Below are 25,016 nucleotides of genomic sequence, written 5' to 3'. Positions count from 1 at the left end.
TCAAATGCAAATCAGCTGTAGAGCTGCTCGATGAGCTCATCCTCTACTCTGTACAGTACCAACATGTTCTCATCCCAAATACCGCCACTTTGTCAGTGGACCTGCATGACAAAATATGAAGCACGAGGTTCCTTCCTGCGACGTTTACAGAGGGCGTGTCGTATCATGTGCTTTACATGTATTGTCAGTTTTTTTCAAAATAAACTGATATTTCCCTAAGTTTAGAAACAAGACTCTGTGGTTGGGTTTAGAAAAAAACATCATTGTTTGACCTAAAATTCACACGTGAAACAAACAGTGGGTGAAAGTCCAGAGTTTGTTTGACCCGTCCATCTCTGCTCCTGTCCGCCCTGTTTGGACTTTCTCACTCTTTATATTACGGTAGTTGCTTGTGGCATCGTGAACTGCTGGCAACCGGTGAGTATCGTAACGTCTATGACGACGTCCACTGACAAAGCGGCAGTATTTGTCAAGATGGGGGTGAGAGCAGGCTGATACACATCCACACACGCAACACATCCTAGTGTGTCTTACCTCTCACCCAGTGCATGCTGGGATATGCTGTAGCTGCTATGACCAGGCACAGAAAAAGAGAGAATGCATCAATTCAAACCTGCAGATTAATTTAGGTTTGGGGAGAAACAGAAACAAGTTCTGAACTCTAAAATCAGCTCGAACAGAATATGACAAATAACCAGATCCTCCGTCAGCTCTGCGGTCCGTCCAGTGAACCAGCAGCGACTCGTCAGTGAATGTTTGCCGGTGTAAAATATTGTGTGTGGATGCTGCAGACACATGCGAGCTCTGCCCTGCTGACTTTGTGCTGCCCTCCTCAGGCTGCGCTGAAGAAGTACCAGATGGAGCACAAGAGCAAAGGGGAGAGTTTGGAGAAGTGCCAGGCAGAGCTGAAAAAACTGCGCCGAAAGAGCCAGGGCAGCAAGCACCCGTCCAAGTATGGAGACAAGGAGATGCAGGTCAGTCTCTGTATGTGTGTGTGTGTGTGTGTGTGTGTGTGTGAAACTCAGAGTGCGTAGGAGGCTGAGGTGTATTGAGTGGTGCAGACTGTAGTTCCTGGTGTTTCTGTGGCTCAGAGAGCTTCCTCATGGTCAAATGCATGACAACATGACTTCAGACAATACGATCCCTCTGGCCTCAGCCCGGTGTGTGGTGCAGACAACCTGCAGGCCTCTGGGGAAAAAAACATTCATCATTCACTTCATCTTTATTTCAGCAGAGTCAGAGTCAGACCGTTAGTGAACTCACGCTGACTCGTCGGCAGAGCGCAGACTCTGCTCCTCAGATGCTGTTTCCCTCCTCCTCATGGGATTTGAGCTTCAGTGCGCCTGGTAATCTGTGACAGCGCTGATGGGATAGGACGTGCTGAGCTGAATAGGATGGGACCCCCGACTGGGCGCACGCAGTTTGGGTGCCAGTCTGCGAGGGCCTTCACTGTGAGAAGAATGGAGATAGAGAAGGTTACGATTTAAACTCACTGCGGGCTGAACAGCAAAACAATCCCAGAGATCTCAGCTGTGATCGGTACCGTAGGTTTGGAGGTTTAGAATATAACAAAAAGGAAAAGCTGACGTTTTTCAGACTGTGGCCTTCGTCAAGGTCAACACCTGCAGAATGCATTTAAATGATATCATTATCAAAAAAAAACCACAACAACTGATCACATTAAAGACGACCAGAGATGATTGGATGTGGACCAGCGTGCAGTCTGTCATGTCTGTCGGCCAAGTCAAGATTTTATGACTCCACCATCACTTGATCTGATATAGTGACATTGTGGATGGACAAAAATGTTGTGTAGTCTGAACCTGGCGTTAGAAGGAACCGAGAAAGTCGGGGAAAGTTTTTAAGTTTCATCAGGCTACAACATGTTCACCAACCAAAGGAAGAAAAGAACACAAGCATTTATTATAATCACAGTGTTTAATTCGAGCTTCTCTACATTCACTTTGTGACTCTGCCACAGTCCTTCCACAACGCTCCCCGTCCACATCGTCTCATGATGGCCGCTCTCTCTGCGTCTTACATAATATTTGTTTATGAGATGTAGGACAGGTGAACGGGTTGAGTGAGCCATATTTCTCTCATGTTCAGGTAACTGTTGGAGCGGAGGCGTGAGAGACGCTGCGAGTCTCTCTGTGTGCCCCTGCCTGTAGGCGTTCTGGTGACACATGGTGGGCGTGCCCTCTTACACAACCTGCACAGGAGACACTGCTGTCTGTCCAATCAGATGCTCCTCCTCAGCACGATGAGAGGCTGAGAGAGAGCTGAGGGAGGACAGAGTGATGAGGAGCTGCAGGACTGTGTAAAGTAACGAGCTTTAATCGGGACAGAAGTGACCAAAACTAAACGTTCAGATTTTGAAGCTCGCAGCTGAGCTGTGGGTCGGCTCAGATGTCACACACACTTCGGCGAGTTTCTGTGTGAAGCGACACTGACAGGACAAAGGCCGCAGCTCTCCAGCTCAGTCTGCGGCTGAGGGACTTCTGTTGTTATATTTCTGCCTCGTCAGCATTTAAAGTGTCAAATAATTAAACTCACAGTGGAACAGTGGATATGAAGCTTCATCCACCGACAGCCTGTCGAGCGATGTCGTACGCAGCAAAAACTAATCACCTGCAGCCCCACTGTGGCGTCTCCGCAGACGTCATGTGGGAATGTACAGTATTTTATTCTGTTGACAGACATTTTAATCCAGAGGTAACCTGCAGATAATTTCTTTGTCACAGAGGCTGCTGTTGGTTAAAGGAGTAACACAAGTCAAGAAAACTATTGATACTGTGTCAGTGGACAAACCTGGATTCATGTTGTTCAGATTACCGACACATTTAAGGTATTTTTGGCGGTTACATGCTGTCGATCTCGCTCTGCTTGGCCATCAGGAAGCCCAGCTTTTGAAGAGTGTTGTGATAACCTAGTGTTCGAGACAAGAATTAGCTGCTAGCCACCCCATGCTCCCTCCGCCTCCCCACTGCTGTGGAGTGATTCCCTGGGAGGAGAGCGAGCAGTGTGTAACAGCAGCAACAGAAAGTTTGCTGATCCGGCGGTGAGTCATGGGCTGGGGAGCTGGGGTTTGATCTGGCTGGATTCATGTTGCTGCTGCCGCTAACTGAGGGCTCAGTCTCCAGAGCTGCTGCCTGGTCTCCTACTGGCAAGATGGTCAGTGGTGGCGGGGAGTGAGGCAGAGGATGCACTGTGATTCGAGGCTCTAGCTAACACAGAAGGCTAAACTATTAGCATCATTGTCTCTCCATCTCTGGAACGCTGAAACTGACTTGTGTTTTTTTTAGTTTACTCTCTGTATGATCAGTCCGTCTTCCTGTTTTGGATTCTTCTTAGACTCTTAGACTTTCCAACATGTTCTCATCCCAACTCATTAAATACCACAGCTTTATCAGTCAACCTACAAGTCAAAATATGATGCTCTGGGTACCCTTCTGTGTCAGTTTTGGACATTCAGGGACGGCGCATCAATCTACACTTGTCACATGCATTGTGTTTTTTAAATACAGTTCAGCAGACAGGCTTTTTAGAAATACACACTGGACACAAACAGCAGGCTCCTGGGTAAAAGTCCAGAGCTTGTTGGACACATCCAGCTCCTCTCCAGCCAGCGGTGTTACAAAAAGTCGCCGCCCGGTGTGTATCTTACTGCTGAGGAGGGTGCCTCTGTGCAGTGGTGTCTGATGCTGACGTCCACTGACAAAGCCTCTGTATTTGACCAGTTGGGGGGAGAATGGGCGGGGCTTTCACCACCTGAAGGGACGTGCACGCGAATCTGCATTTGTAGAACAGCCAATAGGAACGCACTCTCTCTGAAATGACCTGTGATTGGACAAAGTGTCCTGAAAACAAGAGGAGGAGCAGACGTCTAGTTTTCTCTCAGACCACTTGATGTACAATATGCTCAAAGGTTATTGTGGGATTTTGTTCAATTTTGACAAAATAAGATTAAGAAATCAGAACAACCTGACAGAACAGAGTCAAAATCTGAATCCGGATCATTTAAATGACCGTCAGTCAGGTGATCAACAAGCCAAAAAACAACAGCTAACATGCATTATTTAACACTGTAGTAAAAACCTCTCCACACAGTAGGAGCATGTGTGGCTTCAGCTCATCATGGCCGCACACAGAGAACATGATGTCAGAGGTTAAGGGTTAATTGTGCAGCACTTTCAGAGTCTGAGGCCGTCGCCCCACACGGCTCCACAGGAGCAGCAGGGGATGTAATTATTGTGTAACTGTTAGTGTTGCTCCGATGGATGGCTGGTGGAGCGTGAAAGAGGCGGCCGGGCCGGTCGTTACAAAAATCGATACACTGAGCTTTATATGAGGAACAACAGCACAGGAACGTTCAGTCTCAGTTCCTCTTATCGGCCGTGACAGACACAGGATCAGCTCAGATACAGACCTGTTGTTTCATCTGCTGACGGGGACAGAACGTCCACAACTGGACAGATTCACAGATTTTTTTGTTTTATTTCAGAGTGTGTGCGTCTACACATGTATGTGTGTGTTCGTCGTCTCCAGCGAGATGGTTATTTTTCCTTCCTGTTTGCACATATCTCAGTCTTGTTCACACATTTCAGTGAAATCTTGCAGGAGATCAGCCGTGGGTCGCGGAACAAGGGATCATGTTTGGTGCAGAATGAAAGATATGTGAAATATTCAGTGTTTCCATGCAGACCTCCATTTTGCTCCGGAGTTGCGAACAAACCTTTAACAATCAGACTCATGTTTTATAATGTGGAGGATTCTGCAGCGTTAGGTACTGTCCGGTTTTTGCTCGTGTGTGCTGCGTTCCTCCTGAGCATCATGTGTGTGTTCTGAGGGCGCCAGATTCTCACTGTGCGTCATATTGACCCTCATGGGGACCAGGTCTTGGCAGGAACAGGAGACACCAGCGACCTGCACCCTGACACTCAAAGATGAACAGAACAGGACACATTTGCCTTATTGAACATACAGTATTGAGTATATATGTTCGTCTGGGTGTTTGTGACAGGCAGATAATATGTGTGTGTGAAGCCTGAAAGCTTCTCTGTGTGGATGTGTGTTGGCTCACTTGCTTCTACCTTTAGTTAAAGGGATAGTTTTGAGGTGGGGTTGTGTGAGGTACTCATCTATAGTCAGTGTGTCACCTTCAGTGGACGGCAGTCGTCTGAATCTGAATCTGAATCTTAAGACACGAAAAAAGATTTTAAAATCCATGACGTCACCACAACATAAGGTCTGTGAGCCAAGATTGAACTTGTGGGCGACAACATTGCCACAAAAACCTCTATCTCTACCCTGCTGTATCAGTTTCTTCCTCTGACCTGTGATAGACAAAGAACTGAAGCCATTAACAGTTTCCCCGTCACAACAGGCTCTCTGACAGGAAGTATAGTCTACATTTAAACAGATATTGATTTAACAGCATTTTCTAAAATCCTTTTTGTAGCTGCCCCGTCCACAGCAGGTCATTACTGAGCTTCTGTGTCCGTACTACTTCCTGTTTCTCCAAACTGAGGGCCGACTGACATGTTCGTACCACGCTGACTGTGGATCAGCACCTCCAACAACCCACCTCACAAGATCCATCTGTCCCTGTTAGTGATGCTCGCTGGAGCCTTTCTAGAACAGCGGGAAAAAAACCTCCCACCTCAGAGTGAAGTCGCGGCCCTTCTCTCCTCCTGCTCATGATTGATGTTGATATTAAAAGTGGAGGCGATGGGAAGTCACCCGTTTACAGCGGTGTCCCTCAGGGGCCATAAAGCAGCTCGCTGCTGCCTGAACACAGTCCGATAAATCAGCTGCTACATCTGTGACTGAGGCATGATGGGAGGAAAAACACTCACTTTGTGACTTTTGATGAAGCTAATGTAAAAGAAATGACTCATCCTCCCTCCCACGTCCCCCCGCATCATGTCCCTTTGTTTCTCTGTTATTGCAAAGAAGACATTAGACATCATGGCGAGTGCTGAAACAGTGAGTCAGTCACTTAGTCCACTGGAAGAAGATTAATCTTTAATAACTTTGGTTAAGTTTGAGCCGGTGGTTCCCAACCTGCGGGTGGAAATCCCCGTCAGAGGTGACAGAATCTGAGAGACAGAAACTGAACAAGACGAATACGTTTAGATACATGAAATAAAATAAAATCTCCGCTCCTTCCTGAGTCGTTTACCTCCTTAAGCCTCTGCTAATTATTCAGATCAAACAACCTGAGGAGGGAAGAATCACTTTATAATGATGGTGATGATGAACTGTTCACAAGTCACAGACATGCAGCCTACAGACATCACATCATATTAATGTGTCACAAGCCGAAGCTCTCAATGTACTGGTCCAGCTACGTCCTAACCCTCACCTATGGTCATGAGCTCTGGGTAGTGACTGAAAGAATGAGATCATGGATACAAGCGGCCGAAATGAGTTTCCTCTGTAGGGTGTCTGTGCTCAGCCTTAGAGATAGGGGGAGGAGCTCCGTAGAGCCGCTGCTCCTTCATGTTGAGGTGGTTCAACATCTGATCAGGATCCTCCTGTGTACTTCCTGTGCTGGTAGGAGGCCCCGGGGCAGACCCAGAACACACTGGAGGGATTATATATCTCATCTGGTCTGGGAACGTCTCGCGGTCCTCCAGGAGGAGCTGGAAAGTGTTGCTGAGGAGAGGGACGTCTGGGGTGCTTTGCTCGGCCTGCTGCCCCACACAGTTTAATTTCACAGTTAGTACGTGCACAAACCCTCAAAAGTCTTTCAAAAGAAAGGTAGAACAAAACACAACCATGTTTTTTTGTCCCCTTCTCTGGCTCCGACCTCACTTCCTGTACACAGAAGATCTCCAACTGTTGAACTGTCGGTTGGATAAAAATGAGCCACTCAAGCTACAAAGACGTCTCCTGCCTCTTTCCTCTGACATTTTACAGACTGAAACATCAGCACACGGTGGAGATGAATCAATATTGAAGATAATCATTAGTCGCAGCTCTGGTTGGGATTCATGCGTGTTCTCGGGCTCCTGAGCTGCAGACTCAGGTGAAGAGGGAGCAGAAGAGGAGACGTTACATCAGAGTTCAGAGACTCTGAGTGGGAGGAAACTATTTCTGTTGAGTTTCCTCTTGTTACAGTAGAAAGATCAGATTGTTTCAGCGTCTCTTTATAAACATGATGTTTCTCAGTATGGCGTCTGATATTAACACTCACACCCGTCAGCGAGTACAGAGTAGTAACACCAATCAAACACACAATTAGCAGCAGCCCATCAAGAGAGGAAATCCTTCACGGGTGGAGGTGAAAGTGTGAAATGTGTGTGAGCGACATGTGGAAGCACTTTCCACCTGCCTGTGTGTGTTTTCTCTTTTAATGAGGTCAGACGAGGCGGTGCGTCCTCAGATGAGAGCGGTGTTCATCCACCAAACAGAGAGGAAACAAATAAAAACTTCACCAGAGGAAAAATCAGTTTTTCTCTGAGGACCATGAACGTCACAAAATATCACAACACCTGGTAGATGTTGAGATATATCAGGGCTTAGCGAAGGGCCAATTATGTAACTTAGCATTAAGTTCGTAAAGTCATTTACAGGGTGCTAATTCATAGAATATCATACGTTATTATAAAAATATCAGGCAGGAAACACAGCGAGATAATAATTTACAATAATGAGCAGAAAGTGCGTCTGAAGGGAGTTTGTGCTCAGCAGTTTATTTCCAGATGAACTCTGACAGCTGCAGCTCTGCTTCGTGTAAATCAGGTCCACATTTGAACTCTGTGTCCGCAGCTGAGACGAGTCTGAAGGTGATTCATGACATAGATATAACGACTGGTATCAGGCCAGAAGCACCAGAATCACTTCCACCCTGAGATCCATTTGCCTCTCAGCTGCGTGTCCTTTCCTTCGTCAGTGAGATGGAGACACGTTTGTCTCTTTGAGCCGTTGATCTGAGGAGAGGAGTCAAGGTAAACTCAGAGCTGCATGAAAGAATCTGCGCACCATCACACAGAGAGGAGCTCGGTTTGATTTCAAGAGAACACGGCTTCACTTTTCAACTTTAAAAACTGATCAGTTTGTTACACAGAAGTTTATTTCTATAAAAGACTTCAGCGGCGAGACGAGTCAAAGTGCATAAAACATCAAACGCGTGGAGACAAAGTGCAGAAGAAACAGATTATAAAATACAAACCCAGTTATCAAAGAGCCGAGAGAACAGAAAATACTGAGCTCGGATAGAATGAGACAAGACACAGAAGCTGAAGTCACACAAAGAAATGAATCAGTGTTTGAGTTAATAAAAACCAGCAGCAAACAGAAGAGTCTTCAGTCAAAGCTCCACACGCACACAGGTGTGTTTTTAAAACACGAAAACAACTGAAGGTGCTGTTCATGTTCATAACCTGAACCCTAAAGCCACTCGAAGATTAAGATGTTGGCCAATCAGAGGCATGGATACCACCGCTGTGTCAATGATTTTTACATCAGACACCGACACACAGAGGCACCTTTCACAGCCGTATTGATACACACCTGGGACGTCAGGTTTAGAGACAGCAGGCAACAACGCAACTCATCAAATAGCGCCGCTCTGTCAATGTTCTGTTCTCTCAGCTCTCTGCCACAAGTTTTGTCGCCTAAACCGAAGGGAATAAACCTAAAAATAATGTGTTTTACCTTCCAGTACAGACAGAGCAGGGCACTTGCTGTCATATTTAGACGTACAGGTCTGCTGAGAAAGCAGCATTGTTTGATGAGTTGAGAACATGACAGTGTAAACGTGCGTAAAGTCCTGCTAGCACGTCAGAGTGGCTCTGTTTCGGTCACGTCTGTGGCGCCTCATGAAGGCGATTAGGACACACCCACTGATGTTTCCCACGTCTACACGTTGACACCAAAACGTTTCTGAACATCTTCACCCGGAAGCAGTTTCACAAAGGTTTATTTTCAGAGACCTGGAATCAGTTTGAGTGGAACGAAGGCCAAAACAGAGACAAAGCTACCTTTACAAAAATCGCCGTGTCTGTGTGAACGATGCCGCAGAACTGCAGGATTCTGGGAGTTTATTTCAGATATATGATGCATAGAAACCGAACGCTGCTTCTCTACGTTCGGTTCAGACTCTGGGGACACAGAGCAGACCTGTCCCAGACCACCTGATGGTTCACGCTGCGGCAGAAGATCAGACATGTTTAAATGTCACAGTCCAACATGTCTCACTGTCAGCAGAGACCAGGAGCAGATTAAAGGCCAGTTATAATGTAATGATCTGATCCCGTACAGCCTGATGGAGGAAGTCAGCTCTGGTGTCAGAACGTTCAGTTGTTTTAACTCATCTCGTCATGAATCTTTGGTCTGAGCTGCTCAGGTTTTCCTCCCCCATGTCACAGTCTGTCAGCCTCTGGTGATAGACGGCTCGGCGGCGGCGGCGGCGGCGGTGGCGGCGGCGGCGGCGGCCCTGACCTCAGCCTGCTGGTCTGAGTTCGACCGACATGGTCACTCGCTGTGTGAAAATCCTCTCCACCTCCAGCGTTTGTATGATTCATGAGTGACCTCCGTCTTCCTCAGCGTGTCACAGTTTCATGTCTCACTGTGAACACTCAGCCTGGTTCAGCTCTTTTCCTGCCGACTGACCATTTCCTGCCTGACGACTTCCTTTAAGGTTGCATTTTGGTTTCTTGTGTTTGAGGGTCAAAATCTGGAGGATGAGAGATGGCAGGTTTGTGGCTCCTCCATGTGGCACATCCTCAGTATGTCAGCAGTGTTTGATGACGATGAGACGAGACGTGTAACGAAATGTCTCAGCTGTTATTTTTATGGACTTTTTTCCTCTTTAAATATAAAACTGTCAGATAGTTTGTATCTATTCAAACATTTTTACTCATTAAAAGCTCATTTCAGATTCAAATGTGACTCTGTTCTCAGGGGAATAAAAATAAAAACCAATAGAAAGTGGCTGAACGTGAAGCTGAGAAGTGAAAGAAACCTCCCACAGGAGGAAATGAGCTCAGCTCTCAGTGATTAAAGCATCAGATCGAAGGTTTGTCAAAACATAAAATAATTCAGGTGTCATTCACTAACTCATGATTTGGACTTTAAATCGTCTGAATGTGCCGACACGTATTCTCAGCTCTGTCACACTCCAGTCAGTATTTATTTCAGGACTTGATTTTCACCTGGTCTCTGTGGGATCAGAGGACGGATGAGACTAATTACTGGAGTCTTTCCTGTCAGTCCGGAGTCAGTACAGAGACACAAGCATCAGTGGATCAGTGGAGAGGTGTCTTCCTCCTGAAGACCTCTGAGGGACTGTTCTTTATTTATCAGCACGCACACAGTCAGTGTCAGCGACGTGCTTATAGAGACAAACATGACAGCAGAGGTGGGAGTAAGTCACATGTGCACATCTCAAGTCTTTACCTTGAAGTCTTCAAGTTACTTTGGTGAAAATCAGGCAAGTCACAAGTCAACAAATTCTGATGATCTGGTCAGACGTTAGTTTTCTGGCCGGCGTCTGAGCAGCTAACGAGCTAATAAGTTAGCTACAGAGACACACTGCTGCTCTTCCTCTGACGGTTTTGTATCGATGGAAGAAGTCGGATGTTCTCATGGTCGTGTTGTTGATTTTTGAGCTGCAAACCTGCACACCATCGTTCTCTTCTTCCTGCGGTCATCGACAACAGAATCCTTCTATTCAGATTTTATTATTAGGCCTGGAGGCGTTGAGCTTTTCGTTCTTGTGAATGTGATATCTCGAGAACATCTTGAGGGAATTTATTCAGATTTGTTGGTTAGATTTCTGCCTACAAGAAGAGAACGTCCCCAGTGTTCTGTGTTTAGTCTTCACCCTGACACTCACCGCTTCTGGAGTCAAACATGAGCTCCTAGCTTCTTTTCTCTTTGCAGGCCAACATGAAACGGCCTCTTGTGATTGGTCCAGACTTCACACATGAAAGTAGTAAAACTTTTTAGGAAGGGAATTCTTTATTTATTCTTTATGTGCATCTACATTTTAATTTTTATAATTACAAAGCAGGGCACAGAGAGCTCCATGGTGTAGACGAGGCGCAGTGAGGTTCCCTTTGTACAGTTTAAGAGCACTTTGTTCCCAAACATGACGACAGTAACTAAGAGCATCTGAGAGAAGCTGAAAGTTCTTTAACTCCATAAGAAAACATGTTCAGAACCTTGGTCCCCCTCAGAGGGACTGACAGTCTTTAAAATGAAGGCCTGACGCTGACAGACACAGTTTAATAACATTATTAATATTTATCTATTGAAATCGATTTTCATCAGAAACACAGCGACGAACTGATCTGAAATCAGCAGCAGCATCTTTATCTCTGCAAATTTCTGACCCAGTTTTAATGTTTACATAAGTGTGTTGTTGAGGCAGAAATCTCTCCTAATGAATGCATGAATTATCTTAATGAATGACCTCATTAACACGTCTGCTTTTGGCTGATTACAGCACAGCGTTAGGTAACTTCACATCTCGCCTCCTCCACTTTGTTTTTTCTGCATCTCCACTTTAGCCTTCAGCAGATCTGGTGTCAGTTCGATCAGTCAGTCATGTCCGGTGGTGCGTAGGCTGCAAACAGCCCAGCCACGGTTATCACCGCCTCACAGTGGAGCTCGGCGCTGTCTGCCACTCGTGGGAATCTTTTAATGCTTTCAGTTACATAAGTGAAGCTGAGGACAAAGAAGGTCCGACCCTTCCTCCCTGTGTGTCTCTGAGAGTCAAGGTGATGAGTGGTTCCACTTGTGTGATGCAGAGGAGACGTCCTGCAGCTCGACGCTCAGAGGACTCAGTGGGCTGCTGAACAAGTCGAGGGTAACAGCCGACAGAAGGTGAACGAGTTTGTGTCGGAGAGGCAGGAGCTGCAGGAAACAATCACAGACACATCTGCAATCTGCCAAGTTCTGATTCATAGTTTCCAGGTCTGATGTGACATTTTCAGAATGAGCAGCCATTAAGACTTTCAAATCACAGTTTGTCTGAGTTTTATATGTCAGGGTCGTGATGCACGAGGTCTGATCGAGTCTGAAACGCCATCAAAACACCGTCCAGAGTCATTAAAGCTTCATTCAGTCATTCAGCTGACACAGAGGGGTTCAGTCTGTGGAGCTCACAGGTCTGAAGATTCTCCACATTCATCAGGTGAAGTCGGTTTATTTCTATAAGACAGTTTAAAATCAACCAGCAGCTGAACAGAGCAGGTAAATATGAAACAGGATAAAGGAAACAAATTTACAGACACAGAGTAATAAACTGCAGTTTGTGGCTCTTAAACTTTGTGACTTTAACCCAGCAGTGTGATAACGTCCTGATGAGGACAGGCGGCCATGTTTGTTCTAATGCCATCCTTTGTTTCCTCCCTCTCCTTCAGTACGTGGAGGCCATCAGCAACAAGCAGAGCGAGCTGGACAACTACATCGCCGAGGGCTACAAGAATGCTCTGTCCGAGGAGAGGAGGAGGTACTGCTTCCTGGTGGACCGTCAGTGCGCCGTCGCCAAGAACAGCAGCGTCTACCACGGAAAGGTGAGAGGACACACCCCTCCTCTGCACTCGTTTATCTTCTGGTGATGTCATGGCGAGGTGGCGTCTGTAGCTCTCAGGTCGTACGTACACAGCGCAGATCTGAAATCACTGATTCTGGTGATTTCAACATCAAAGATAGATTTTTTTGTCATTGTTTCAGCAGCTTTTTGACAAAATATTTAATCTGCACAGGTAAACTTTTAGATACAGAAATTTAAAGCCACATTAAGGCAAGTTTAAAGCTTTAAATCCAGACGTCTTACAGATCATCAAACCACTGCTCATGAATAAATCACCTGTTGTTTTATTTAAGATCTGATATCAGGGGCATGTGCAGCTGCGGCTCTGTGAAGTATTATTTATTAAAGAGGATCAGATTAGTTAATGTCATGGGTCCCTCCGAAAGTTTGTGACTGCAGAAACAGAAGAGACTCCTCAGGTGAACAGGTTAAAGGTTCATTCCTCACATTAAGGCGAGTATTTTTAAATCACAAATGAAGGATTATCTAATTAAAATTACTTTATTGCATAAATTTCCACAACAGAATTTATTTTGATTTTTATTTTGAACTTTTTCTCTCCACTAGTCTGAAAGACAACATGTTGTAGCACGCAAATCTTTAAACTGACCAGTGCGTGAACAAATGTTTCGCCTGCAGCATCTCACTGTCTCGTTTTTTTTTTCCTTCATATTTTTAGCTGACGACAATTCAAAACATTTAGCACGACTTACTCAGATGTTCAATGAGGTGCAAAATGACAACGTTTGGATACACTGTGCGTCAAGTCAAAGCCACAGTTGTTTTGCACCTTATTAAAGGTGTAAGTGAGCGGTGTGCTCCAGGAGTCCCTCATGGCTCAGTCCTGGCCCACTGAACATTTTATTTAGTCTCACATGTTTGTGAGCAGCCATGTCGATTAGTTCCATCTGTGAGTGACTGCTTCGATACGTCTGTTTCATTCAGGAAAAAGTTTCTGCTTCTGCGTCAGTGCGGCTGGAGACGACTCTGTCCTTCCTCCTCTCCCGCCTCACACTGAGGGAATGTGAAGTAGAGGAATGAGGAGGAGGAGGTGAGGAGGAGAGACTGACCTACTTTGGCAGGAACACTCAGTGTGTGTGTGTGTGTGTGTGTGTGTGTGAGAGAAAGTGTCTGATTGGGTGATTGATAGACGGAGGGAGGAAGCTCATAACACAACCTGCTGATGTGATGATGCACAGACAGACAGACAGACAGATGGACAGACAGACAGACAGATGGACAGACGGACAGACTCCGATCTTAAATCTATATATTAGTATATATCTGTATGAGATCGTGATCGACAGGAAGTGAACTGGAACCAGCTTGATAACAGACGACTGGTTTCAGCTTTGATGCTTTTCTTTGTCACGTGATTGTTAACTGAACGTTTTCTCGGGTTTGCATCGTTGGTCGCTCCTCGTGTCGCCTCTGATGTCATTTGTCTGTTAGAATCAGACCACAGCTGAATGAAATCAGCCAATCAGAGCCGAGGAGTCTCAGCTGTCGATCACATCGATAACTGCTGGCGAACTGAGGTCAAACTGTCAGCGCTGATCAAATACGAATCAAGATTCTGTCACCGCGTTTCTGTTTCTATCCTCAGATGGTTTTAGAAACATGTTTGTGACACAGCCGCCATGTTAGAGACAGTACAAAGCTCCGCCCACCTGCCAGACCAACTTCCTTATTTTACATACAGTCACATGATCGCAGCCCTCCAAAATACACAGGTTATGCGTGAATTAGTCTTCGTAGGAAACCTCAACAGCGTGCACGAGTCCCCCTAGTGATACTTTGTAGTACTGCACGGCCACATAAGATTATTTTTAAAATATCTGTCCCGTATGATTCTTAAAATAATCCCACTATAAATTGGATAAAAAATGTAAATGTTAGTTTGATAAACCACATTTAATATTGATTACTGCTTTTATCAGAGTAATCGTTAACTGCTGCATCAAAGTGTTTCTACCAGAAGTCTTTCACGCTGCTCACAGGTCCTGCACAGAGCTGTTAGAGTGAAAATAATGCGAACGAGTTCACACTGATCAGAGACATGTCCCTACTGCCCATACACAAACCTACGGCCTTGTAAAGCTCTCTTTAGTTTCTGGTACCATTTACAAACTGTGGTGTCTCCCACACACTCTGAGTTTCTGTGCTGGGAGGTAAGAATGAAGGAGAACGCTCCACCGTCTGCTCCTCGATTCGATCATCACAGTCCCACCCACGCTCCACCTCAGCTATTTGAAAGGGCTAACTGAGGTTGTAGTGACTCATCTTCTCTCCCAGCAGCAACAAACAGTGAGACAGACACACAGACAGGAGGACAGGGGGCCGTCTCATTCATTCATTCATCGGCCCAACTCTGTTAATCCAGCCTGAGCGCTTCACTGTGACCCAGGAATCAGCAACGACCCGGCTGCTGCTGTTCAAGGAGTCGTTACTGTACTTTTATATTTGTGTTACACACACACACACACACACACACACCCACACACTGCAGCCTCTAACTCTAACTGTTCATGGATTCAGAACTCCCTCATTTAGTCAGATGCAAATGAGTGGAGTGGTTATGTAACTGTCCTACTGTATAATGTATGGAGGAGATGAGAGTCGGTCCTCAAGAAGATTCATATCTCTCAGCGTCCTGTCCTTCCCTTCATCCGTCCAATAACTGCTTGTATCAATAATGTGAAGACAGTGGCTCCTCTGCAGAGCGCTGATTTTCATTAGTTTACTTGAAGTTTGCAGCGGTGCCGATGAAAGAAAACAAATGCCTCAGGAGGAAGACTCAAGAGGACTGTAGGCGCTGGGCCTGACGTAGACAAGTTCAGCTGTGCGTTATCTTTAATAGTCGAACATTATTCTGACCAGTTTTGTTGGACTCCCTGCTGTAATCAGTGTAATCAGTGTCATTTTTTATATATTTTTGTCCCTCTTGGACGGACCTCTTCATCAGACTTCTTGCGTCATGTTTGCTGTAATTTTCAAATCAAATGAACTTCTCAGTTTGTTTCTTCTTTTATTGAATTCTTACAGAAGTCTGATTTTTTTCTTCCTCTGATTAATTTGGTTTTTGTGTCTTCATATCTTCTGTCAGGCCGATTCTGTGAGAGGATACAATCGATCACAAGCGCACACTCAAGCACACAAATGAAACAACAGAATTTTCCTGCTGTAAAATCTCTTTCAGTGCAGTAAATGACTTGATGTCTTGCCTTAACTAAGGAAACCTTTTAAGAGATTCTGTACGACACCCTTAAGTGATTTCCTCAGCTAAGGAAAAACTAAACCTCAAGGAGTGAACTACAGGTGCTTTGTGCAGCCGGCCTTTCTTATTCGAGTCTTTTTATTTTTCTGGACTCTGACGGAGGACACGTATCATGTCTTAGCGGGACCTCCCTAATAAACAGCCTCTCTTCTTCTGTCTTCCAGGGGAAAGATCTTTTATCCCAGAAGATCCCAGTGTGGCAGCAGGCGTGTGCCGAGCCCAACAAACTGCCAGACCGTGCCATGTTCCTGGCCCAGCAGATGAGCGGTGCGGCGGGCGCCATGGTCCCCGGTCATCACCCAGGCATGCCCATCTCCGAGCCCATCCCCGGTGCTAAACCCCTGCCGGTGCCTCCAGAGCTGGCGGCCCTCAGAGCCAGCGGAGGGATGGGACAGCAGGTCAGTGTCTGTTGTGTCTTCAGTCCTCGCTCAGTCCAGCCGAGAGCCATCGACTATTTATAGATGTTTTATAGGAGAATGGGTTGTCATGGAAACAGCAGCTGTGATGAGTGATGCAATTGTTGATGTGTTTGGGGTTTTTTTATAAGTTCATAAATCTGTTCAGAGATTCAAACACATTTGAACCTGCGAGGACGCTCGCTGACACGATGCTCCACCCGACCTGCTCCTCCAACTCCTGAAGCTGCGGAGGACGATTAAAATCTAAATCTAAGCAGAGTGTTTTCTTTAACTGTCTTAAAATCAGAATGGTTGTGTTTTCATCACCTCAGAATGAGACGTTTATATCTGCATGGGGAGCAGGTCCTCGTCTCTGCACCCTGCAGTCCAGAGCCGGGTCTGACCAGCTCTGGTCTCTGCAGCAGCCACTCCTCTGATCATCCATCTAATCAACTGATCAATCCGACACAAACTGATTGATTGGAAGTCTTGTCTCAGTTTTCCATTTGAGACTCAAAGTCAGTTAACTGTTGCTCAGATCAAAGATAAAACTCATTTAGAGCTGCGTTCAGGGACCTGCCAAAACCTCAGCCTTCAGAGAGACGATGTAGATCTGTCACAAAGAGCGAAGGTTTGACGATCCGACACATAAAGCTCAGATTGGTCCTCACAAAGATAGAAACAGTACACACACACACACACACACACCTGACCTGGCCCGTGTCGCTCCCTGACGTTGCTGTGGCATCATGGGAGCCCTCATCGCTCTTGTGAATGCAAATGAACTCGTAAGCGATGCTAATTAGCTTGTTGCACAGAAGAGGCTTAAATTCCTGCGTTCCTCGGGCTCCTGAAGGCCCCGCCCCCTCCTGCTCACTGAAGACAAAAATGAAAAGCCGTCTTCAGTTCGGCTCCTAATTTAAAAAGCTTGTTTCATGTTCCAGATTAAAGAGCGTGTGAACGTCTCACAGCATCCCAGCAGTCGCTCCATATGTTTATCTTTAAAGCAGCGTGGGCTCAGATGTGGTCGTTTCATGAAGCAGCGTTTCCTGACCCAGATCTCTCCACCTCCTCCCTGGTTATTATTAATGAGCCGTCTGATGTTACGTAACAGCCTCAGGGAAACGGTTTGTTTTAATTGCCTGTATGCAAATGTCCTCATCTCTGCAGAGGCTGATGGGTGTGGAGGGGGGCATGCCGGTGATGAACGGCACCGCCGGCGCTCATGGAGGAGAGGACTACCAGCAGTGGATGGAGGGCAAAGTGGCCCAGGGCAAAGTCTCACCACAGACCCAGCGGCACGGAGGGGAGGTCTACTCCAACACACTGCCTGTACGCAAGGTCGCCCCCGCCAAGGGCAAGACCACTCTGAGTAAGGACACTTTCTGTGTACGCTGGGTGGGCCGTATGTCCATCACACTCCATGTACCACCGCTTGTTTAACATGGGATGTTTAAAACAACCATATTACAAACATCCAGTATGAATTGTTTTTAAGTTATCCACGTAAGACTCAGTTTAGCATTTTGGCGTAAAAAGACACGAGAAACACGCTGCTCTCTCCTGTCGAGTTTTTGTATCTGCACAGCTCCAGATTGCAACCATGAAGCTGCATTTTGTAACCATGGAGCACCAGTGCCATTTGCAGATATTACTAATGTATGAACTGAAGAGCTGTTCCTGTGTTTCCAGCTCACAGTCAACAAATCATTACGTTAAATGGCGCCACTGTAATGGTTTAACTTCTTGCTAACAGCTAACTGCTGAGAGCTACCTAATAACAGCTAACTGCTGAGAGCTAACACCTAACCGCCGACAGCTAACTGCTGACAGCTAATAGCTAACTACTGACAGCTACATAATAAAAGCTAACTGCTAACAGGTAACTGCCGAGAGCTAGCTGCTGACAGCTAATAGCTAACTACTGAGAGCTACCTAATAACAGCTAACTGCTAACAGGTAGCTGCCGACAGCTAACTGCTGACAGATAATAGCTAACTACTGACAGCTACCTAATAACAGCTAACTGCTAACAGGTAACTGCCGACAGCTAACTGCTGACAGCTACATAATAACAGCTAACTGCTAACAGGTAACTGCCGAGAGCTAACTGCTGACAGCTAATAGCTAACTACTGACAGCTACCTAATAACAGCTAACTGCTAAAAGGTAACTGCCGACAGCTAACTGCTGACAGATAATAGCTAACTACTGACAGCTAACTGCTGACAGCTAATAGCTAACTACTGACAGCTACATAATAACAGCTAACTGCTAACAGGTAACTGCCGAGAGCTAGCTGCTGACAGCTAATAGCAAACTACTGACAGCTACCTAATAACAGCTAACTGCTAACAGGTAACTGCCGACAGCTAACTGCTGACAGCTACATAATAACAGCTAACTGCTAACAGGTAACTGCAGAGAGCTAACTGCTGACAGCTAATAGCTAACTACTGACATCTACCTAATAACAGCTAACTGCTAAAAGGTAACTGCCGACAGCTAACTGCTGACAGATAATAGCTAACTACTGACAGCTACATAATAACAGCTAACTGCGAACAGGTAACTGCCGACAGCTAACTGCTGACAGCTAATAGCTAACTACTGACAGCTAACTGCTAACAGTTAACAGGAAGCTTCACAGCAAAAACATCAACACACTTCAGAATAAAAGCACCAGAGGTTCTGCTTTATTTCAGTATAACAATACTTTATCTAACTGTATCATATAAAAGTGCTTATATTGAAACAGCACTTTATTTAACTTGATAATTTAATAATACTGTATTTAACTGCACTTTATTTTAACAATACATTATTTAACTTTATTATTTAATGGAAGGTAATTTAATTAAATTTAGTCAAACAATACTTTCTTTAACTTTATAAAATAACCACTTTATTTTACTTTAATATTACTAGGCCCCTGCCCCTGAATAACAATGTTCCTGGTCATTTATTTAGGGCCATTAGTCGACTAGTCGCCCGCATGTTTATGATATTAATTTAATTATTGAACTATATATTTTAGGCGGGGCAACACAACGGTTTATAATAGTATCAGTAACATTGTTAACACTGTGCTACATTACAGAGAAATACAAAACCGTACTAATGAACCTTCATTAATATAGGCCTATATTTTATCTACAAGTGCACGTCACACACTGAGCGAGCCGCCTGTTAATGACGCTGTGGGCTAATGGGCATGTAGCTACTTCCATGTTTCAGATGATACGTCATGTTTGTAGTCGACCAATGAAGATGAGTTTACATATCACCTTGGGTTCGTCCTTCACCTTCTCAAAATGATCCCACACTTTGGATTTCCTGCCCGACATGTTATTAACTAGCCTGTGGAATAACTGCAGGTACCAGCCCTGGAGATTAACCTGACTCCTGTCTGACTGCTGAGCGTGGACACTTCCTGTGTCTGTCCTTTCAAAGGAAAGTCACACATGGTCTAGTCATATAGGGGTTGATTTATTTTGACAAGGTGCAGCTCCTCATAGAGTTCCATGATTGTTTTGTGTTGTTTTCTGCGACTATTAGACCAATAACCCCCCCCCCCCCCCCCCCCCCCACTGTGAGGGGGCAGCCCGAAATATTACGGCACTTTATTTAACTTTAATGCAACAATAGTTAATTTAATATTTAAAATATTTTAGTCGTCCACAGAAGAAGAGATTTCAGAATATTGAGTTACCAAAATACTATTTATTGTGTATCACTATATAGCCTAAAATGATTGGGATATAACTTTTAGTCCAAATCTATCTCTCAGCCCGACTGTGTACAAACGTTCAGAGATCTGGGAGGAGGAAGGTTTGTAGTTAGCTTTAACTTCTCCCAGTAAATGTTTCTTTAAAAGTCTCCCAACATGTCGGAGATAAAACCCAGAGACAGATCTGATGGATCATCTGTGTGAATCAGAAACAGGCAGCAGCAGCAGCAGCAGCAGCAGGACGAGACGTGATATTAAAAACAAGAAGAAGAGTAAAAATAAATCCAGAGCAGATTCTCACTAAACACTGAGTCATTTGAAACGTTCACACACAGCTGGTTTGTGTCTGATAAACACCTGTGGACCTCAGCAGAGGAACACACAGCTCAGATAAGGTGAACGGGTTCTTAGCAGAAACTTTACAGATGTGAAGAGACAAACTGAAAACTGTCCCTCTTCCTTCCTGTCCCAGCGGAGACCCGCACACTGCCACGCTCCAGCTCCATGGCGGCGGGACTGGAGAGAAACGGGAGGACCCGAGTTCAGGCCATCTTCTCCCACGCAGCTGGAGACAACAGCACCCTGCTCAGCTTCTTCGAGGGCGACATCGTGACCCTGCTGGTCCCCGAGGCCCGCGACGGGTGGCACTACGGAGAGAACGAGAAGACCAGGATGTGAGTCAAAGTTTTTATTTTGTTAACAACGTCTGCAGCTCAGAATGAGTCAGCAGATTTATCAGTGTTTGCTGTGAGGTGTGATTATTAATCAGTTGTAATATCATAAACATCCCTCTGAGTTAAAGCTGTAAACAGATTTTATTTTATTTGTATTGTTGTGTTTTTATTGTCTCTTTTTATTTCTAACTCGTTTCTTCATTTTTTCTTTTGCATCTGACTCTTAAACTTCTTTAACCTGTGAGTTTTCCCGCTGTGGGATCAATAAAGTTCATCGTATCGTGATCAGTTTGTTGTTTTGATGTCTTCAGGCGCGGCTGGTTTCCCTTCTCCTACACCCGGGTCATCGCTGAAGGTGACGGCAACTCCATGAGGCAACTTCGAGTACACAAGTAGGTTGGAGGAGCTTTTAGAGATTCACTGAACACGAACCAGCCGAGTGTGTGATCGAACTGATAGATCTGTTTTGTCGACTTATTTATGGTAATTTATGAGGTGAATATTAACATCTGATTGTAATGAAACTTTATTTACTTCTTCAAATCTTTCTTGCTGACGACATTTATTGGTCGAAGAGTTTATGAGCTGAAAACTGAAACCACAGAAACGTTACATTTGTATATAATGACGCAGCGGAAACATTGAAACCGTGGTTATGTTTCGACACAAAAACATTCAATCAGAATTTGGCCTTAAAATACCTATGGGCAGCTGCACAGAACACCTTAAGTTGAGATTTTTCTTAAAGTCCTAGCTAAGTTTCCTCAAAATAAAATCAGTTGCATAAAACACCCTTTAGTCTTCTCCTTCAGGTACTGATGGTTTTCTCCTTGCGTTGGTCTTACACTTAAGGAATCCCTTAAGTTTCAAAGACCTTAGCAACCAAGGCAAGGTTAAAAAAAAAACTTAAGGTACCTCTGACTCTCTGATTGCTCCAGAGGTTTAATCTTTCCTCCTCTGACCAATAAGGTTTTCTTGTCTTCTTTTCTTCTGCCATTTTTTTCTCTATCGAACTATAAGGTAACTTTGCGAGACGATAACAGGCGTCACAGGAGTCCGAGCAAACAAACCATCTCCATGGAAACTACCTCTGTAAAATCTCTTTCAATGCAGTAAATCCATTTTTCCTTAACTATGGAAACCTTTAAGTCCCTCAGCTAAGGAGAGATTAAGGGCCTGTCCAAATACCCACACTTCCCATGGAAATACCCACTTGCAATACCCGCCCTAGATTCCAAGGGAGCCCCGGCCCACACTCTCAACGAAGTGGAAGATGAAATTTCCCAGAACACTTTGCGAAGTCAGCAACTTCGGCAAGTTCTGGAAAACAATTTGTTACTGTACGATCAGAATGTAGGCTATACAAACAACAGATGGTTGGACTAACATAAACTCATCAGCAACTCGCTTGAACACTTCAATCAGAACTATAAGACATCGTAGGCGCCTCCTGTTTTCAGCATCTCTTCTCCGTTGATTCATCAGACGGAGAACACGCCACAACACAAGCGCTGGAGCTGGCATTTTCATTGCGCCGCTACTATGCGTGACGTATACCTGCACATCGGCCACGCCAATTTGCGTGAAGTGGTGTCTTGTTTCTTAGGGAAAGATCTCTACCCTAATATGTCTCACTTCCCTCATCAGGGGTTATCTCGCAAACGAGGGCACTCAATACCAAGTGGAAGAGTTAAGGGGTAGAAGTGGGACAGGCCCTAAGCTTTATGTGTCATACTTAAGGAGGAATTTAAGGTGTTTTGTGCAACTGGTCCCTGATTTTTGGGGCGACCTGTTGGAGTGTTTGCCCTGAACCGTTCTCAGGGAAACACAGAGACAGGTCACCAATAAACAACCGGAGTTGTTGTTTGTTGTTTGTTTGTATCTCTGGGCTGAAAACTGAGAATTAAACAACCAATCATGACAGTCCTTCAGAAACCCTCTGGCGGCCCTCCTGCGTGTTGTCCCACCCACAAGCTAAAATATTTGTTCCTGATGTTTACCATTTGCTCATTTCCTGTACACCTGTGTGTCTCCAGCCTCCACGGGAAGAGCAGCAGCACAGGGAACCTTCTAGAGAGAGAGGACATGGCTCTCCCCGCCCCTGATTACGGCACCCAGTCCCGCATGGCGGCACAGAGCGCCGCTGCGTTGCACGGCAGACAACAACGCCCCTACAGCGTGGCGGGACCAGGCTTCTCACAGGTGGGGGGCCTGCAATACAAACACACATGCTGGCATCCACCCACACACCAGTTCACACATAACACATGAGCTGTCACACGAAACTTGGTGAAGGTGTCGCACTCGTCTCCCCAACAGAGCGCTGCTGACCTGAGATAGCTTCAGGCAGGATGTCTCTTCTTCTGCTGCTCATAGTTAATCTGGTTCCTGTTTACGGAGGGTGGAGTGTAGGATGTGGCGCCTGGCTGCCTGGCTCTCTGAGGGACGTGCTTCTGACAGGCGTCCAGCTGATAACAGAGCGAGAGAGGAGGCAGCCACATCAACGAGGGAGGAGGGGGGGTAATTTTTCAGAAGGCAGAATCAGACTTATGCAACGCTGAACCCTTCTCTAGCAGCTTCCCTCCCACGCCTCACCTGGAACATTACATGTGGGCGATGCTTAATTGCTCAGCAGTCATGTAACAACTTAAAGTGTTCCTCCGCCTCACAGCGCTCACGATGGAAACATCTCTGCTGACATTTAAGGAGTCGGCGTTATGCATGTCAGCGATGCTTCCACTGGATCATCTGTATGTCCGAACACCTGAAAAGTTCCTGTAAACACACAGCTGTGTGTCCACAGCGTGAAAGTGTGTGTTTGAGTCTGCAGTCAGGACTCCAGTCACACCAAAACATTTATGTAGATGTTGTTTCACATCTCTTGACCTACAAATCACTGAATCAACAGTCACAAAGAGCAACAAGGTGTTTCAACCTTCACTCTGAGATGTTCTGTCACTGACACACATCTCTGCAGAGTTAACAGAGGTTTGTAGTCGTTCAGTCGATCAGCTGCAGCTGGATGAAGAACCTGCAGAGTCTCTCATGCTGTGTTTCTCTGCTGCCACCTGCTGGCCGCTGTGCTCACTGCAGCTCTTCAGTTGTGTCCAGTCTTCAGTGTAGGGCAGGTCGATACACATAAAAACGTCAGGCTGAACGGTGATACACAGGATATATATCTCAGTATTTTCTTCATGTTGAGCTGCAGGTCAAAGCCACATTTGAGAGTCACGAGCACTTTTATAAAAACTATAACATGACTGATAAAAGTATCAAGTAGGTTTGAAACAATTAAAAACCTTTGTGGGCGGAGTTAAAAAGTGGTTTTCCATCTGTCGGGAGATGCTCTGTGAAGAACGGCATTATGTAAAGCGACTTGACCCCATATCAGTATAAACGGTGTTTATCCGTATCTTGCTTGAAAATATATGGATATATTGTACCCATCATTTTATCCCCCAGCCCAACTCCAGCCTGAGTGTTTGTTCCAGTATGCTGGTTCAGGATAAACTCCAGGACTAACTCTGTGTCTGTCTCTGTCTTCGCAGCAGGCGGTTGAAGAGTACGAGCCTCGCTTCCCCACAAGGTAAGAAGAACGATTTGTTGCAGTTGATATTTTTTTATTTTCCATTGATACAAAAATCAGGTTCAGTTCAAATCATCCACTGTAAATATGTTGAAAAACTATGGCACAGTGTAAAGGACAAAATTCAGACTACTGAGAACTGAGAACTCATCAGAGGCTGAAAATTCACAACAGATTCAAAGTAAAAACATTTATTGCATCATGTATATAAGATGCACATTATCAGAGACATGTTTACTCAGGATAGGCGATAAGCATTCTGGGTAATGAGTGAATGTTTAGTCCCTTTCTCAACAATATATTTGAGTTAATGTGAAAAGTCTTTTCAGCACTTTATTTTTTAATAAAATCTAACAACAAAGGCATCTGGTCAAACTTTCAAATAGTTTATAATATAAATGTTTGTTTATGAACAAAATGACAAATAAAATAATGTGTCGACTTCAGTTTCCCGCCACTGGCCTCTCAGTCTCCAGCGCTGGCTCACCATTGGTCAGATCAGGATCTCCGCTGATTTCTCAATAGTCTTGATTTTATTTTTTTTACCCTGCGCCATAAAAACTGGATGACAGCGCCTCCACTTTGATTGGTAGCAATTAGAAGTGTTTGTGGGTGGGAAGCCAGTGAGGGGTTGTGTCCTTCTGGCTGGGCGCAGGGATTGTCCATGTCCTCCTGAGACCCTGCGTCCTCATATGATGACATTATTATACTTCATTCAGCTTCACTCAGACCTGTTGTCCTCGTTCATGGACACTTTTGTGCCATCTAGTGGTAGTAAGAGCACAACACACTGATCCATGT

General features: G+C 45.2%; 1 protein-coding gene across 10 annotated transcripts in view; it reads left to right on the top strand.

Annotated features, from left to right (window-relative positions):
- Positions 1–25,016, top strand: part of baiap2b (BAR/IMD domain containing adaptor protein 2b) — a 109,058-nt gene that overhangs the window by 67,801 nt on the left and 16,241 nt on the right. For 6 of the 10 annotated variants that reach the window (XM_078163122.1, XM_033611417.2, XM_078163128.1 and 3 more), the window contains 8 exons: positions 837–974; positions 12,378–12,530; positions 15,992–16,225; positions 17,396–17,597; positions 20,428–20,629; positions 20,941–21,021; positions 22,666–22,831; positions 24,178–24,215. In XM_078163122.1, the coding sequence (XP_078019248.1) occupies positions 837–974; positions 12,378–12,530; positions 15,992–16,225; positions 17,396–17,597; positions 20,428–20,629; positions 20,941–21,021; positions 22,666–22,831; positions 24,178–24,215 (1,214 nt within the window). The remainder of the gene's footprint in view (positions 1–836; positions 975–12,377; positions 12,531–15,991; positions 16,226–17,395; positions 17,598–20,427; positions 20,630–20,940; positions 21,022–22,665; positions 22,832–24,177; positions 24,216–25,016) is intronic. The other 4 variants (XM_078163130.1, XM_078163129.1, XM_078163124.1 and 1 more) reach the window with 1 other exon arrangement.

This window comes from Epinephelus lanceolatus, chromosome 21, assembly GCF_041903045.1.
Source record: "Epinephelus lanceolatus isolate andai-2023 chromosome 21, ASM4190304v1, whole genome shotgun sequence".
NCBI lineage: Eukaryota > Metazoa > Chordata > Actinopteri > Perciformes > Serranidae > Epinephelus > Epinephelus lanceolatus.
Note: the sequence above shows the minus strand (reverse complement) of the source record. Positions and strands in the feature narration are given on the sequence as shown.